The sequence below is a fragment of the Pipistrellus kuhlii genome, unplaced genomic scaffold (assembly GCF_014108245.1).
Source record: "Pipistrellus kuhlii isolate mPipKuh1 unplaced genomic scaffold, mPipKuh1.p scaffold_m20_p_7, whole genome shotgun sequence".
NCBI classification, from domain to species: domain Eukaryota; kingdom Metazoa; phylum Chordata; class Mammalia; order Chiroptera; family Vespertilionidae; genus Pipistrellus; species Pipistrellus kuhlii.
The window spans coordinates 39,730,407-39,747,543 of NW_023425573.1; the positions used below are offsets into that span (position 1 = coordinate 39,730,407).

At 38.3% G+C, this 17,137-nt stretch overlaps 1 protein-coding gene across 7 annotated transcripts in view; it reads left to right on the top strand.

Moving 5' to 3' along the window:
• TLK1 (tousled like kinase 1) overlaps positions 1-17,137 on the top strand; it is a 121,493-nt gene that overhangs the window by 80,167 nt on the left and 24,189 nt on the right. For all 7 annotated transcript variants that reach the window (XM_036420870.2, XM_045575682.1, XM_045575683.1 and 4 more), the window contains one exon: positions 5,669-5,735. In XM_036420870.2, coding sequence (XP_036276763.1) covers positions 5,669-5,735 — 67 coding nt within the window. The remainder of the gene's footprint in view (positions 1-5,668; positions 5,736-17,137) is intronic.

The window sequence follows — 17,137 nt, forward strand, 5'->3', positions numbered from 1 at the left end:
CAGTTACCGGTCAGGGCACAAACATCTTAAGTGGATGTTTCACCATCTCTCTCAAATCAGTTTTTTAAAATATATATATTTTTTATTGATTTCAAAGAGGAAGGGATAGAGAAAGATATATAGAACTATCAGTGATTAAAGAGAATCATTGATCTGGCTGCCTTCTGCACTCCCCCTACTGGGGATCAAGCCTACAACCCGGGCTTGTGCCCTTGACCAGAATCAAACCCAGGGCCCTTCAGTCTGCAGGCAACGCTCTATCCACTGAGCTAAAAGAGCTAGCGCTGCCGGGACCGGTTTGGCTCAGTGGATAGAGCGTCGGCTTGGGGACTGAAGGGTCCCAGGTTTGATTCCGGTCAAGGGCATGTACCTTGGTTGCGGGCACATCCCCAGTAAGTGGTGTGCAGGAGGCAGCTGATTGATGATTCTCTCTCATCGATGTTTCTAACTCTCTATCTCTCTTCCTTCCTCTCTATATAAAATCAATAAAAAATATATTTTTTTAAAAAAAAGCTATTCCTTAAATCAATTTTAAAAAATTCTCTAGTGAGGATTTTAAAAGTATTTTACATGTTAAATACCATATTTTCTGGCGTATAAGACGACCCCTAATTTTACAGTTAAAACCTAGGTTTAGGCCTATATTTGCTGTATTAGACTACCCCCCACTTCAAAGAAAAGACTGACTTTGCCATCAAGATCTGCAGGTAACTTTTTGGCAATTTTGGCCTTTTGCCCCCGATTTTCAGTTGACTTTTTTCGTTTCAAAAGTCGTCTTATACGCCGGAAAATACGAATGTATTTTCCGGGAGCCCTCAGGGGAGTGAGAAGACCCAGCAGTCAGGGGAAGGTGGTGCTTCATCACATCTCTGCTGCTGCCACTGGTGGCAGCGCAAGCCGTGGCCAGTCCTGAGGCTTGCTTGTGCCTCGAGGGGCTAAGGGGACTGGGGGACTGGGGCGGCAGGTGTGTGGAGTGGCTGGACCTGCTTGGGGGCGGGCCCAGCTGGGCCGCACGCCTGTCACCCGGGTGAGGCTGAAGGAACTGGGCACAGCCATACATATTCTAAAATATGTATATTTTGAATTGTTTTGATTTTTATTTATGTATTCATAAGAAATAAAGTGCTTATTTTGTCATTATAAAAGGTTCAAATCACTAGGAACATACAGTAATTCTAAATTCGTATGTACATAATATGGACTTAAGATAAATTAAAAATTGATAGTATTTGAAGAAGATATTGACAGATCCGCATATCATAATGGGATAGATGTCAACACACACATTTCTTAGTATAGACATGTAGATAAAAATAAAATTATGCAAAACAACAAACATTATGGTTCTAGAAAATTTCAGTGGGATTAATAAAGTTAACCTAATGGACACGTCCCCTAACCTCTGCAGAATATATGTTCTTTTTAAATATGTTCTTATATAAAAATCGCCCATGCTAGATCACAAAGAAAGTCTCAACAAATTTCAAAGTGTTGAGTTTGAATAAGATGAATTGTTTTGTCCTTATATGTTTGGTAGACTCATGGGTGAAACTTAAAGGATTAGAATGAATTCTCAGTGTTACATTCACATTTGTCCAGTGATTAAAGCTCATTCATTGTGAATTCCAAATGTTAATACACCATAACCTTAACTTGAACCCTGACCCTAAACCTAGCCCTAACCCTAACCCTTACCTGACCCTGAACCCTAGGCCGACAACTGTGACAACAATAGAATTCAGCTAAAAGTCAATAACAAAAAGGATTGTGGAAAAGTCTAAATGGAAATGAGAAAATATTTTTAGATGAATGGTAGTGAAAGTGCTACATAGCAAAATTTGTGAGATAAATCTGAAACAGTATCTACAGGGATATTTATATTTATAGCCTTGTATACACATATAGGAGAAAAAAACCTAAAATTTTATATACTAAGCATCTATTTTAGGTAGGAAGTGAGTAGCAGAATTAGACCAAGAAGGAAAAAGAGAAACATAATAACAGTAAACAGACATATGATATAGAGAATCAATCCCATAAAAGGAATGTTGGTTAAAAAAAAACCACACTAATGAAATTTAAAAAGAGAGGAGATAATCATTATCATGAATAAAAAAGGAATATTCTACATTGTCTAAAGATATTTAAAGACAAACATATAAATGGGTTAAATTTGAAATGGTTACATTTCTAGAAAAATACAACTTAAAATTGACATTAGGAGAAATAAACTTTAAATAGTTCTATAACTATTAAAGACATTGAATCTATAATTAAAATCATCAATCAAAGAAAACTCCGAGTACAGATGACTTTATCTATGTAGCCTACTACCCATTTAATGAAGAAATAGTGTCAGTATTTTAATAACATTTTTGAAGAACAGCAAAAATAATCTCTTTTATTAGCCCAACAAAATCTTGGTGTCAAAATCAACCAAGTCTGCACAAGGAAGTAATGTTATAGACTGATTTCACTTATAGAAGTAAATGCAAGCCCTGTCTAGTGTGGCTCAGTTAGTTGAATATTGTCCTGTGCACCAAAAGGCTATTGGTTTGATTCCTGGTCATTGTACAAGTGTGTGTTCAGTCCCCAATATGAGGCTTGCAGGAGGCAGCTGATCCATGTTTCTTTCCCTCTTCATTCCTCTCTCTCTAAAATTAGTTTAAAAAAAAAACAAAAACACTTTATTTATTTTTTTAAGTAAATGCAAAAGTCTTAATTAGCAACCTAAAATATATTAAAATGGTAATCTGTCAAGACCAAGTTGGATTTATTTTACCACAGTAGGTATGCAAGGTTGGTTTAACATGAGGGATATCAATGTAGTTTTCCACATAAAAATAAAGATTATATAATCATCTTAACAGATGCCAAAATAAGAAACATTAGATAATATTCAACATAGATCTGTAATTTAAACTCTTAGCAAAATATCAGTAGTTAGGTAACTTTCTCTTTTTTTTTTTTTTTTTTTTTTAAATATATTTTATTGATTTTGTACAGAGAGGAATGGAGAGAGATAGAGAGTTAGAAACATCGATGAGAGAGAGTCATCGATCAGCTGCCTCTTGCACACCCCCTACTGGGGATATGCCCGCAACCAAGGTACATGCCTTTGACCGGAATCGAACCCGGGACCCTTCAGTCCCCCAAGCCGACGCTCTATCCATTGAGCCAAACCGGTCTCGGCCAGTAGTTAGGTAACTTTCTTAATCTGCAGTATGTATTCATTTTTCTTTTTGGTTGCATCTCTACATACTATGTTTTTGAGAATGTGGCCCTATACCTGCTGTTTCATCTTCCTGGCTTCTTTCTTTTCCTTTGTAACCAAGTTCAGATGTTACCTCTACTTTGCTTTTTTCCAGTTTCTTTCAGATAAAAATTTTTTCTTTGCTTTGTTTACTCATAGCTCTATTATCCAGGATAATCACCTTATTTTAGGGTCAGCTAATTAGCAACCATTAATTCCATTTAATCCTTTGCTATGTAAGGTAACATTCACAAGTTCCATGGTTTGGCATTTAGCATCTTTGAGAAGCCATTATTCTATCTACCATAGTCTTCCCTCTGATCCAAGATTCACATCTTTCCCACGTGAAAAATATATTCATCTATTCATCCTATCCCAACAAACCCAAAAACCACCCACAATACAGCATTAACTCAACATCTAAAATCTCATCTATATCTCTTCAGCTCAAACAGTATAAATCTCATTGTCTAAATCTGGTATGAGTGAGTCTCTGTGTATAATTCACCCAGAGACAAAATTCCTCTTAATCTGTGAGCCTCAAGAAACAGGCTTGTTTCAAAATACAGTGATGAGGACAGTATCTAGCTCAAACAAAAAAATAAAGGAGTCTTTGATCCCAAGCAGGCTCAAATTCATCAGACAAACTCAAACTGGATTTGGTTTCAAGGTATGCTAATAATTATTTGTGGCTTGTGGCTCTGCCTTCTGGATCCGAAATTTTGACAATTCTGAGTCTCCCATGAAGTTATTATATATTTTTAGCTGAGTAGCTTTATTAGCCTGCTTCTTACTTATAGAATTTGGGGGATGTGACAGACTTTCATATTATATTTTCTGACCTTTTAAATCCAAACTGTTACTGTTTCTGCTATATAAAGATTCTTAAGAATCTTGTAGATCTCCTATGTATGAAGTAATGATTCGTCGTTCATTTAGACAAAAGGATCTTCCACAGTTCTTTTCTAAATAATCCCATCACTATTTTTGACTTCTGCTGAGAAGGCTGAGGGGAGTGTGTCACACACACCAGTGAGACACACACCAGTCTTCATCTTGTTAAATACTATGTGACTGAATATTCTGGACTCTCTTGGATTTTAGCAAAAGATTGTCCAGCTACACAATCTTTTCTTTTTTTAAGAGAAGCTTTTCTGACAGTGAACCTCAATTTTAGTGTAATTCACACTTTGGGTAGGATGAGAATTTCTTAAGCCATTAAGTCCTGATTCCTTATTTTTGAAAATTTGTTCTCTTATCTCTCATCTCACATATTAATAAAAACAGCAAGAAAAAAACTAGTCTATGACTTCAGTAGTGTTTTTAATTTTATTGCATTTTAGGGGGTGACATTGGTTAATACTAATATTTAAAAATCCAGGTTCTGTAACAACTGACTGAAGGCTTGACCAAATACTGGAAGTCAGTCCTGCAGTCTGTGCTGGGTTGCCTGTGACCCAGCACTGACTGCTGAAGGGGCTTCAGATCAGGTCCAGAGAAAGAGGCAGGGTCTGATCTGCAGCCTCCGTGGCAGCTGTTGATCAGCCATTGCCTCTCTTTCTTTGGGCTTTGCCAGCAGTCACACCTGTTTCTCTCCTGGCCATTGGGGGCTGCTGATCAGGCCCAGAGATAGGCCCAGTGACACTGACTGGCATAGAAACTGACCAATCAGAACCACAGGCCTGCAGGGGAGAACAGTTGAGGGCGATCAGCCAAGCAGAGGCGGTTAGTGGTGATCAGGCCTGGCAGGAGAGAGCAGTTGGGGGCGAGATCAGGCTGGCAGGGGAGGGCAGTTAGGGGCAATCAGGCAGGCAGGTAGGTGAGTGGTTAGGAGCCAGTGGTCCCAGATTGTGAGAGGGGTGTCCGATTGGAGAGAGTGCAGGCTAGGCTGAGGGAATCCCCCCTCCGTGCACGAATTTCATGCACTGGGCCACTAGTGAAATTATATAGATTCCAGGGGTACAATTCTATAATACATCATCTGTGTGCTATACTGTATTCACCACCCCAAATCAGGTCTCCTTCCATCACCATTTATCCCCGCTTTGCCCTCTTCTTTCTCCTCCCACCCCACTTTCCCTCTAGTATTCTCCATAATGATGTTGTCTGTGTCTATGAGTTGTTTTTCTGTAATCCCTTCACCATTTTCACTAAGCCCCTCTGACAGTTGTCAGTCTGTTCTGTATCTGTTTATATTTGGTTTACTTTTCATTAATTTCCACATTTACATTAATTCATTGTTCTATCTGTACATGTATATATTCTGAAGAATAAAAGGACATTTACCTTATATATTTTGGGTTGAAAGTTGTCAACGTTTTGTTACTTCCATTGGATTAACTTTATATAGCTGGTTGTTAATAAGAAATAATAAGTATTATTCTTAATATCTAGAATGTATTTTATTTTTGACAGGTTAACTTTGGCAGAATATCATGAACAGGAAGAAATTTTCAAACTTAGACTAGGACATCTCAAAAAGGTATGTGAAACATCTGTTGTATTTTGTTTGTTACCAGAAGTTGTGAAGAGTTGTGTTATACATTTCTTATTAAAGAAATCAAATCTTAAGAAGAGCAAGTCTCCAAATTAAAACTTTTAGACAAAAAAAAAAAAAAAAGGCAGCATTACATTTGCTTGTTTATATTGAGTATATTAAAATAATATTCCATTACCTTGTATCAACTTACAAACATTGAGATGCTGTTCATGTGATGAAGTAGTGATTTCCTGGCCAGACTTCCAGTCTTTTTTTTTTTTTTTAAATAAATTTTTATTGTTCAGTTTATTACAAATGTGTTCCTCTTTCCCCCCCCCTCCCTCCTCAATTGCTCCCCTCCACCAGGTTCCCACCTTACCCTCTGCCCTTTCCCCATCCCATTGTCCTCATCCATAGGTGCAGTTTTTGTTCAGACTCTTCCCGCACCCCCATTCCCCTTTTCCCGAGAATTGTCAGTCCACTCCCCTTCCATACCTCTGATTTTATTATATTCACCAGTTAATATTGTTCATCAGATTTTTTAATTCCCTTGGTTTTGAGATTTGCTTGTTGATAGCTACGTATTTGTTGATCATAATTTTTATCTTTATCTTCTTCCTCTTCCTAAATAACCCCCTTCAGCAATTCATGTAATTCTGGTTTGGCGGTGATGAACTCTTTTAGCTTTTTTTTATTTGAGAAGCTCTTTATCTGGCCTTTGATTCTGAGTGATAGCTTTGCTGGGTAGAGTATTTTTGGCTGTAGGTTCTTGCTATTCATCACCTTGAATATTTCTTGCCATTCCCGTCTGGCCTGCATGGTTTCTGTTGAGAAATCAGCTGACAATCTTATGGGTGCTCCTTTATAGGTCACTACCTGCTTTTCTCTTGCTGCTTTTAATATTCTCTTTGTCTTTTGTTCTTGGAATTTTAATTATGATGTGTCTTGGTGTGGTCCTCTTTGGATTCCTTTTGTTTGGAGTTCTGTGCGCTTCCTGGACTTGTAAGTCTATTTCCTTTCCCCAGGTGGGGGAAGTTTTCTGTCACTATTTCTTCCAGTATTATTTCAGTATCTTGCTCTCTCTCTTCTTCTGGGATCCCCATAATTCTGATGTTGGTTCGCTTGAAATTGTCCCAGAGGTTTCTTACACTGTCTTCAACTTTCTGGATTCTCTTATCTTCTTGCTTCTATGGAAGAGTGTCCTCTGGCTCTTTGTGTTCTAAATCTTTGTCTTTATTCTTGTAATCTTCCAGTCTGTTTTTAGGACTCTGTAATATTTTTTATTTCAGACAATGTTTTCTTCATTTCTAGTTGAACCCTTATTATTTCTAGTTGCTCCCTTTTCATATCCTCATAGGTCTCATTTATTTTATTGGCCTTTTTTTTTAGGATATTCTTGAATAACCTTATAACTAGTTTTGAACTCAATGTCCAATCTTTTCTTTTCCTCCATCTCCTTCCTTTGTGTCCTGCCTCTTGTCTGCATTTTAATTGTTTCCCTGATTTGATGGAATAGCTTTGTGTGCTGGGTGTTCTGGTAGAGCCCAGTAGCACAGCCTTCCCAGTTACCTGCGGTGGACAGTCTTGGTGTAGCCCTTTGTGGGTTGTGTGTGCAGTCTTGTTGTTAAACCTTGCTTATTGTTGGTATCACTGGGAAGCATTGATCTCCAAGCCAATTGGCTGTGAGGATCAGCAATGTCTCAGTTAGGAGGGCTTCTGTACTCCGCTTGGATGGGGTGGGGTCTCGGGGTAGCGCAGACAATCTTTGGTTCCCTGTCAGTCTCACCTTAGAAAAGTCCTGTTTGCAGTGAGTTTCGGGAGATTGGTTGCAGGCTCGCAGACCTCTTTGGTAAAGGCGCAGACAAGCTTTGGATTCCGGCCAGTCCCTCCTTAGAGAAAGCCAGCCTCTGGGAGAGCTTTTGTGCTTAGCTTGGATGGGGTGGAGTCTCGGGTTGGTACAGACAAGCTTTGTTTTCCGGTTGGTTCCTCCCCAAGTCCCACAGTAATGGCCTCTGGCTTCACACGCCTAGGAGAGATCTCTGCTCACTGCCTGACCGTCTGGCCTCTCCCTGACTGGGGCCGTCTATCAGAGCAATAGGGTGATTCTGTTTTCCTCTTGAACAAGAAAGCCAGCCACCCTCTCCGCGCTCCGGGAGTAAGCCAGCAGCAATCTTGGTCCGGCCCTCCCTCTTCACGCACTGGGAGTAAGCCAGTGCCTTTTCGCACACAGTTCTCTGCATCTTCACAGTTCCTGAGGTTCAGTGTGCCTTCTCTCTCCTTCCCAGATGGCAGAGCCTCCTCTCAGCTAGCTGTCTGGTGCTTCAGGGCAACTGTTTTCCAGTTCTAAATTCAAATTTGTTGTGGTAGGCTGCATTCAGGTGTCTACCCTATGCTGCCATCTTGGTTTCTCCCAGACTTCCAGTCTTAACATTTCTTTAAGTACTATTTTACTTGTTTATAAACTGACATGCTGCAAATCACTTCATTGTTTTTCAGTTTATATTTTGGTTCAAACCATTTTAATAAAAACATAATACAGTAAGTTTCTCCCCTCAATTTTACTGATAGATGTAAAATTAACCCAGCTTTTTAAATTATGTTTTTGCTTGTCAGGTTAATGAAATGTTTGTTTGTTTGTTTGTTTGTTTTGTTTTTTTGAAATGTTTTTTTATCCTCACCCAAGGATATGTGTTTTGTCTTTCATTAATTTTAGAGACAGAGAAACATTGGTGTGAGAGAGAAACATCTATCAGTTGCCTCCCTTATGTATCCCAACAGGTGATTGAACCCCAACCTTTTGTTGTACGGGACAATGCTCCAATTGTCTGAACTACCCTGCCAGGGCATAGATTACTGAAAGTTCTTTAATAGGCTGAATAATAGTTGAAATTGAATTAGTGAGCTAATTGAAGATAGTATCTCGGAAATCATCTCTCTAGGATAGAGTGAAATAGGACAGAGAAACCCATCCTGGTAGCAGCTACTATTCACGATATGCTGGGGGGGTTTTTTGCAATGCCATCAACATGCTTCATACCCATGCCATTTAATTACAGGGAACAGAAAAAGGTTATAATAGGGTATGTGTCATGTTCCGATATGTTTTGCAGAAGTAGGACCTGCTTCTAGGCTTCCTGTCAGTGGGCAGTGACTATGAGGACGATAGATAGATAGATGGATGGATGGATGGATGGATGGATGGATGGATGGATGGATGATAAGTAAGTAAAGTAAGTGTATATCTAGAAACTTTGCATGAGTGTTCTTTTACTGTGTCATATATCTGTGCTCCTGCTCAGTAAAGTCTCCACCTAAACTGCTTGAATAGTAGATTTATTCTGGGAGTTTTGTTTTTTGTTCTTCATCCTTTTCTATTGTAATTATTGACTGTTTCTCCTGCTTTTGGAGATACAGTAGACAACTTCAGTCTATTCTCTATAACAGATGGAGTTGTAATGGGACTAGAGAAGGAAGAGGGGATTTTGTAATATAGCATGAATATAAGAATTTGAGTGCTCACCTAAGCTTTTTTGATAATGAATTCATAGATACCTGTGTGTGATGTCCCATATAAATATTTATCAATTATTTTCTGATCAGCCTTTCAGGATAATGGGACAATCTATATATATAAAAGCCTAAGCGACTGTCCAACCAGTAGGTATGATGCACACTGACCACTAGGGGGTAGAAGCTCATTGCAGGAGCTGCTGAGCTGCGGTGACTTGGCAGCTGCAGTTCTTGAGTGAAGCACCTGGAACCAGAGAGGAGGGAGCCCGATTTCAGGGTGCATCATTCGAGAACCGCCCTTTTGCAATCCAAGACCCCTTGGAGGATGTCGGAGAGCTGGTTCAGCCTGATCCCTGAGGGACCCTATCAGTGCGTTGCTGAGGTCGTGGGTCTGGCCCTTACAGAAACTTTTCGACTTGATTAGCTAAATGATGAAATGTGCCAGGACCTACTGGCTGTGGCCCATACATCTGGCTTCCACACCTGCCCATCCGCCTTAAAATTGATTTCCATTGGAGGCAGCAATTTTCCCACTACCACTCTTGGCTGGGAAATCGGCTGTGGCTTTCCTCATTCCATTCAGATAGTAGCGCCAGCAGGCAACCTCTGGGGAGGGAAAGAGGCAAAGGAGCAGCTAGGTGGGAAGAAGGAGGTTCCCGTTCCCACAGAACTCTGTCTGGGTGGAAGGGCCTGGGAGGGAGGCTAACATTGAGCAGGGTCGGCCCATTTTATTTTATTTTTTATTTTTATTTTTTAATCTATTTTATTTATTTTTTTACAGAGAGGAAGGGAAAGAGATAGAGAGCTAGAAACGTCGATGAGAGAGAAACATCGACCAGCTGCCTCTTGCACACCCCCCACCAGGGATGTGCCCACAACCAATGTACATGCCCTTGACCAGAATCGAGCCCTGGACCTTTCAGTCCACAGACCGACGCTCTACCGCTGAGCCAAACCGGTTTCGGCCTTCTCATCTAACTTTTATGTTATTCTCTTTCCCATTGCTTGACTTCTCCATTTTTTTTAACTTTTTTAAATAACTTTCCCCTCCATAATCTTTTTCCAGTTTTACTTTTTCAGATTTACTGAGCAGTTTTAGATTTCTAACTTTATCTTCTTCTTAACCAATTTAAAACATTGCTTTTCTTTGACATCCATCCTAGGATATTTTGGGGGATTGAATGAACTAGTAATGCTGGAACATACTCTCATGACTTGAATTCTCATTTTCTTCTAAGAGACTATTTTGGGTGAGAAAAATTGAATCCATTTTAAAGTTAGGAGCTAGTAGTTCATAGATACAAAGAACAAAATTGAATAGGTAGTGTCACCTTAGAACATAAATAAAAATACCCTGCTTACCACTGGGTATTAATTTTTGAATTGTATAATTAAAAAACAATAAGCATTAAGTTACGTAAGTTACATATTTTAAAAATAAGTTATCTGACATTCTAAACCACAGTTGAAAAATAAATAATTAAAATAGATCATTCTGCTTTCTAAAAAGAAGGTAAGAAGGTTGATTGTACACTTTTAACAGAGAGCAAGTATGACATAAGAAAATATATGTTATCACTCTCTTATCAGCTTCCTGTGTTCCTGGGTTTATTAAGCTGACATCAACTGTACCTCAGCTTATAACTATATAGCTTCTACCATAGGCTGGATCTGATCTGTGAATATTTGATATCCATGTAACCCTATGGGAATTCGCTTGTGGTGTGTCGGCTTAGAGTTTAGATTTGGAGCCCGGCATACTCTTGCATTAGCCAGAGTGAATCTTGTTTTCACTCTTCCTTTAATGAACACTTAGAGTTAAATCAAAATTATTGGATTAAATTTGTTAGCACAGAAGGAGAAAACATCCTCCTTTGAGGAAGCTCATGCCATTTGGATATATGAGAATAGAAGGACTTTGTGCTGAAATGAATAATTTATGATGTGCATTACATTTCATAAGTATAATTGAATAAGTAAGCAAATACGAAAATGTGTGTTTATCATTGAATACGTCACAAAGTTCACATTCTATGCTATTCTAAAGGTTTAGAAATGTAAGTTCAAAGCTGTTAATGTGATAGAATAATGAATGAGTGTGAAGCAGAAACCTCTAAAAGTAATCTATGGCTGAAATAAGCAGGTATTCCTGGTTAACACCAAATAGTAAATTTAATCTTACTTATGGCATATTAGTTTTGTCTCCTGAGATTAGGAAAATCACTGTGCAGCATCACCTTTGTTTTAATATATTTAGAATTCTTTAATTTATTGTTACTTATTATCAGTTTATGAAATCATTGCTCTCTCACTGAGTGACTTAATTTCACACTGTGCCTGATACAGGCATGAATCAAGTTCTCATTTCAGGAAAATTACATAATATTACATTTTATAGACTTGGAAGTTTAACCATTCTAGAGTGACCATTAATGTCAACTTTTTGAATGCCAAGATATGTAAATGCTTTGTCTAAATTAGTATCACTAGTAACCAGCAAAGCTTACCTTTTCTCTTGAACCTTTCTCACTCCTATTTCAGTAGCAATACACAGAGGCTTTCATCCTACATTCTTTTTGTTGCAGAGGACAGCAAGTTGATTCTTTGTATTCAGAATTCATTCTCTTGTAGCTTTCTTCCCATCTCAGAGTAGTGGGAATGTTCGCTTTTTTTTTCCTTCCAGAAACATGCTATTTCATTTTTATCGCAGATAAAGGAAAGCAGTTAAGTTTTTCACAAACACATATACTCTCTTTCACATATTACTTTCCTTGGGTATTTCCTAGGGTATTAGAGATTGTTATATTAGCTAGAATGTTTTATTATTAGCTGATATATTACTTTTCACTCTAAATTTATTTTTAAAGGTCAACAGAAAACAATTTTTTTAAAGTGTACATATTCCAACATAATTTTACCTTTTATATAGTTTAAGGATATAACAGAAAAAAATTGATCTAATAAAATATATGGAGACCACACAAATTATTTCTAAAAACTTTTTTTTTCTTTTTTTTTTTTTTGGTTAGTCCTCATCCAAGAATATTTTTTCCACTGATTTTTAGAGGGAGTAGAAGGGAGAGGGGTGGAGGAGGGAGAGATACATCATTGTATCAGTGTAAAAAAGATATATTGATTGGTTGCCACCCACATGCCCTGAGCACACCCTGACTATAGCCAAAACGAACCTGCAACCCAGGCATATACCTTTGACTCTTACCTTTAACCAATAATTGAGGGACCCTCTGGGGCTCATTCTGAGCTCTAACCACTGAGAATACTGGCTAAGACATTCCTTAAAAATTTTTGTTAAAACAGCTTTTGTGCTACTAGTAATTATTTTCAGATTTTTCCAGTTACCACTTAATAAAAACTTATAGTTATAACAAGAGTAATTTCCTATCTTTTAAAAGTTGTTTCTTTGAGGCAGAGCTGCTTAACTATCCTTTTTATGCCACATTTGGAACCTGTGGATTTAAGGAAACTAACAAACCATATACCAGTTAGCTTTTATGATTGATTCTGTCTTAATTCCAGTCTTTGGTAAATTCTAGTTATAGTAAAGCAACTTGTCTTTATGATTTGAAGAGTTCTGCTAGGTTGTTATTTGTCTATTTCAGAACATTATTCTGGAATTCAAGAAACTACTGGGTGTGCTTTCCAAGAATTGTTATTTTTATCCCTAAAAATCCATCTTCCATGTAATAGATGCTCTAAAAGTTACCAATTCTAATACACCAAAATGATAAGAATTTTGAAAGTTATTAGGGCCAGTAACTATGTCTTGCCACTGCTATTTATTCAAACTTATGATGTGAACAACATGTGGATATGTGTTAGTCTTTATTTTTTTATTTTTGTCTATCTAGATTCTAAACATTGATTAGTTGGAGAGAATGCATGTAGAAGATTTGACATTATTGAATAGTGTCATAGGGATTGGCTTGAGAGAGAGAGAGAGAGAGAGAGAGAGAGAGAGAGAGAGAGAGAATATGAATGGGAGAGATTTGTAAGCCCTGAATATAAATGCCAAAAGTTTTTTTGGAAAAACATAACCAATTTATAATTGAAACAGGATTAGTCAAGAATCATCAGCACCAACACAGATGTGTCTTTGCAGACCGAAGGAATCAGATAAACAATTTGCAGTCATCTCAATCTCTACTAAAACAAAAATCACATCCAACATGCCACCTGACACCATTTCTTTCTCTCTCTCTCCTTTGCTCCTTGCGATGTGGCATTCATCTCTCCTTGTGCCTTCGTTCTGAAGAGATAACAGTATAGCAACAACTCTGCCACTGACATCCTGTTCTCTGACCGATATTGGCACCTGCAAAGAGCAACAACCAGTAACAGGCAGCAGCAACATCAGTATTATATCTTCCATGATGAATCTTTACAGGTCAAGAACAAGCACACAGCACTTTTCTCACTCCTTCACAGTGGACTATGCAACTAGTTGAAATGGAAGACAATGGATTTGTCTACAAGCCTTTTGAGTAGTGGAGAATACAGGGCATTGATTTTAGGTGAAATGACCAAGTATTCGTTAAGTTTGATATCTCCTTTGGTCTTCCTTTCTAGAATACCATTGTCATCTGACTTATTCTTTGTGGTCATACCTTACTATGACCACAAAGGATAAGTTTGCACATGTGACATTTCTGGTCACTTTAGGTTTGAATAAGTATATGAAAATAATAAACAATAGTATAATGCTAGAGGGGCTCATCTGTACACCTTTATATTCATGACCATGACTAGAAGAAATCTTTTGGGAATTCTTCTGTCAGTTAAAGCCACAACCACATTGTACATTGTTTCTCTAGAATAGGGGTGTCGAACTCAATCAGAGAAGGGGCCAAAATCTAAAATCCAGCCTAAATCGCGGGCCGAATGGTTTACTGAACAGTCATAAACTGTCATTGTGATGGAAACGCAGCGGAGTGCAGTGATGACAGCGCGGTGCAGGCCACATTGCAAGGCCTGGCGGGTCAGATTTGGCCCGCGGGCCTTGTGTTTGACACATGTGCTCTAGAACATAACACAAGATGCTACTGCGTAGGCAGTAGTTTTTAGTGAAGTATAAAATGCACTTTACTAGGAAAAGGCATGGTGAAGCCCATGGAGATTGTTTTGGGGATCCTGACTTCTTGGCATGTGTGGGCAAGAGAAGTACCAAGAAGAGTGTTGCAGTTCTAAACTTTTGTTCTTACTAATACTCCCCATTTAAAAATTAGTATTCTGTGAAAAAGGAGTCCCGAGAGAACATGGAACTAGCTGTAGGTAGGAACACTCCCAGTATTTATATTCTACAACCTACTGTCATTATAGACCTGCAAACATATTCCAGGCTCAATGTTTCTTAATTTGGTAGTAGATGTTCTATTACCAAAGTAAAGCTATAGTGTTCAGTATTAATTTACCTAGTTGTATAGGCAATGGAAATTTGGAAAGAATCTTAAAAGTCATATTAGCCACTTCTCAATCAGAACTATAACTCCATGTCATTTATGTGCATATGTGTAGAGCCTGAACAACTGGGCTTTTTCCATTATTGTGTCAAATCTTCTCATACTTTGAAAAAAAAAAAAAACACACACACACAAAAACCAAACAAACATGGAATCCACAAAAATCCAGGGGGAAAAAGGTTAAAGGGAAGCAGAAAGCTGTGAGAAGGGCTACAGTATACTCTGCTAAGGCACTGTACCTGTATATGCTAGGGTTTGTGTCAGCACTCCATTAGTGTTTACATCTGGAATTTCACATACCCCCATACAGTCACTAATTTGTTCAAAAGTGTACTGAATATTCTAAGCATTTAAACTTCGCCAGTTAGTTGAATTGTTACAAGAGGCCCAGTGCATGACATTGATGCATGGGGTCTGGTCCCTAGTCCTGGCCAGTGATTAGGGCCTTCTGGCTGCTGGCCAAACCCTCCCTCCCTTCCACGCCACCCCCGGGTGATCAGCACAGCCCGGCAAGCAATCCAACTCCCTGTTGAACTCCCGAGGGGACACTTTGCATATCAGCTTTTTATATATAGATGCTATTGCTAAGGTAGGATTTTGTTTGGTTTTAAATAGAATGGGGGAATTGATAGAATCAATGTCCATTTTAATAGTTATTCCCAGTTATGGATTTTAATGTAAGTATTTATGCATTTAAAGAGAGAATAAAACACCACTCCCACCGTGACTTGCGCCCCCCTCCTCCAAGTAGGAAATGAAGTGCAGAGGGAAGAAAACATTAACCCTTTGCACTCCGCTGTCCCCTCTCAGGGGGACATTGCAGTTTATTAGTGATTACAGGGAATTGAGTTAATTCAGTGCACATGTCCGCCGCAAAGTAACGTCGAGTAGCTGGTAGCCAATGTCCAGAATGGTTCGGAGTGCAAAGGGTTAAGATTCTAAAATAATTGTCTGAGCCAGTTAAACACACCTGAGGGAGATATAGTAGCTCCTGTAATAACCAGCTCAATGAGCAGTTAGAGATGGGAGAGGAGAGAACATTTTTATACTTAGGAAAGAACCCTGCCGCCCCAAGAATTTAATAATTTTGTCCTTTCTTCCTAGTCTACACAATCATACTCAACAGAAATAGGACTATGCACAAGTAGTTTCAAATACGATTTCTACAAATTTAGATCTGTTTAGATGGTCTTTAATTCTTTTCTGCACAACCATTTCCATTAGCTTTTAAATAGTGCCTTTTGTTAATTTTACATTTCACTTTCCTGGTGATAAACTTTTAGAATGATATAAGTAGTTTATGTAATGAAACTTAATTTGGGACCTAGAGATGCTTTTTTTTAAATATATTTTATGCCGAGACCGGTTTGGCTCAATGGATAGAGCGTCGGCTTGGGGACTGAAGGGACCCGGGTTCGATTCTGGTCAAGGGCATGTACCTTGGTTGTGGGCATATCCCCAGTAGGGGGTGTGCAAGAGAGGCAGCTGATCGATGACTCTCTCTCATCGATGTTTCTAGCTTTCTATCTCTCTCCTTCCTCTCTGTACAAAATCAATAAAAAATAAAATAAATAAAATAAAATAAAATATATTTTATTAATTTTTACAAGGAGAGAGATAGAGAGTTAGAAACATCGATGAGAGAGAAACATCTATTCAGCTGCCTCTTGCACACCCTCTACTGGGGATGTGCCCTCAACCAAGGTACATGCCTTTGACCGGAATCTAACCTGGGACCCTTGAGTCCAAGGCCGACACTCTATCCACTGAGCCAAACCTGTTAGGGTGAGATGCTAACTTTTGAGGGATTACTAGTGTCCATTACTAAATGATTTGAATGTTAAACTTTTGAAACCTCATTCTGAACTACGTAGTTTTTCTAGACCAAGTAATGTTATGTGTTGAATAGACTATTCAAAGTGATAAGCATTTCTTTGCTTCCACCATTTTTGTAATATACCACACATAATTTATTTTGTTTTAGCAACTGTCATCAATTATAGGCAACATTACAACAAAATAACTTTCTATCTTATCTTGGCTTTACAGAAAGGCAACTCCTTCAAATTGAGTTTTGTTGTTTGTTCGGGTTTTGGGGGCAGCGGGGGAAATGACATGGAACATACTAGTATATTCAAGATTTGTGAAAGAAGTTGAAACTAGTACATTCAGTTTTTTCAGGAATGTATCGGTTTGACATGTGAAAATGCATTTTATAACTAAGCATTTATAGCTTATTGCCTATATATCCCACCTTTCTTTTTAAAATTGCCATTATGGGAAATGCTCAAAAATACCCCAAATCCACCTAACAGTTTTAACCTGGCATTTACAGAGATTCTACTTTGCTGTAATTTGTTTTCGGCTTTAAATATGAGCTAAGAGGATATTAAATTGCCAGAAGAGACTTTGTTTACA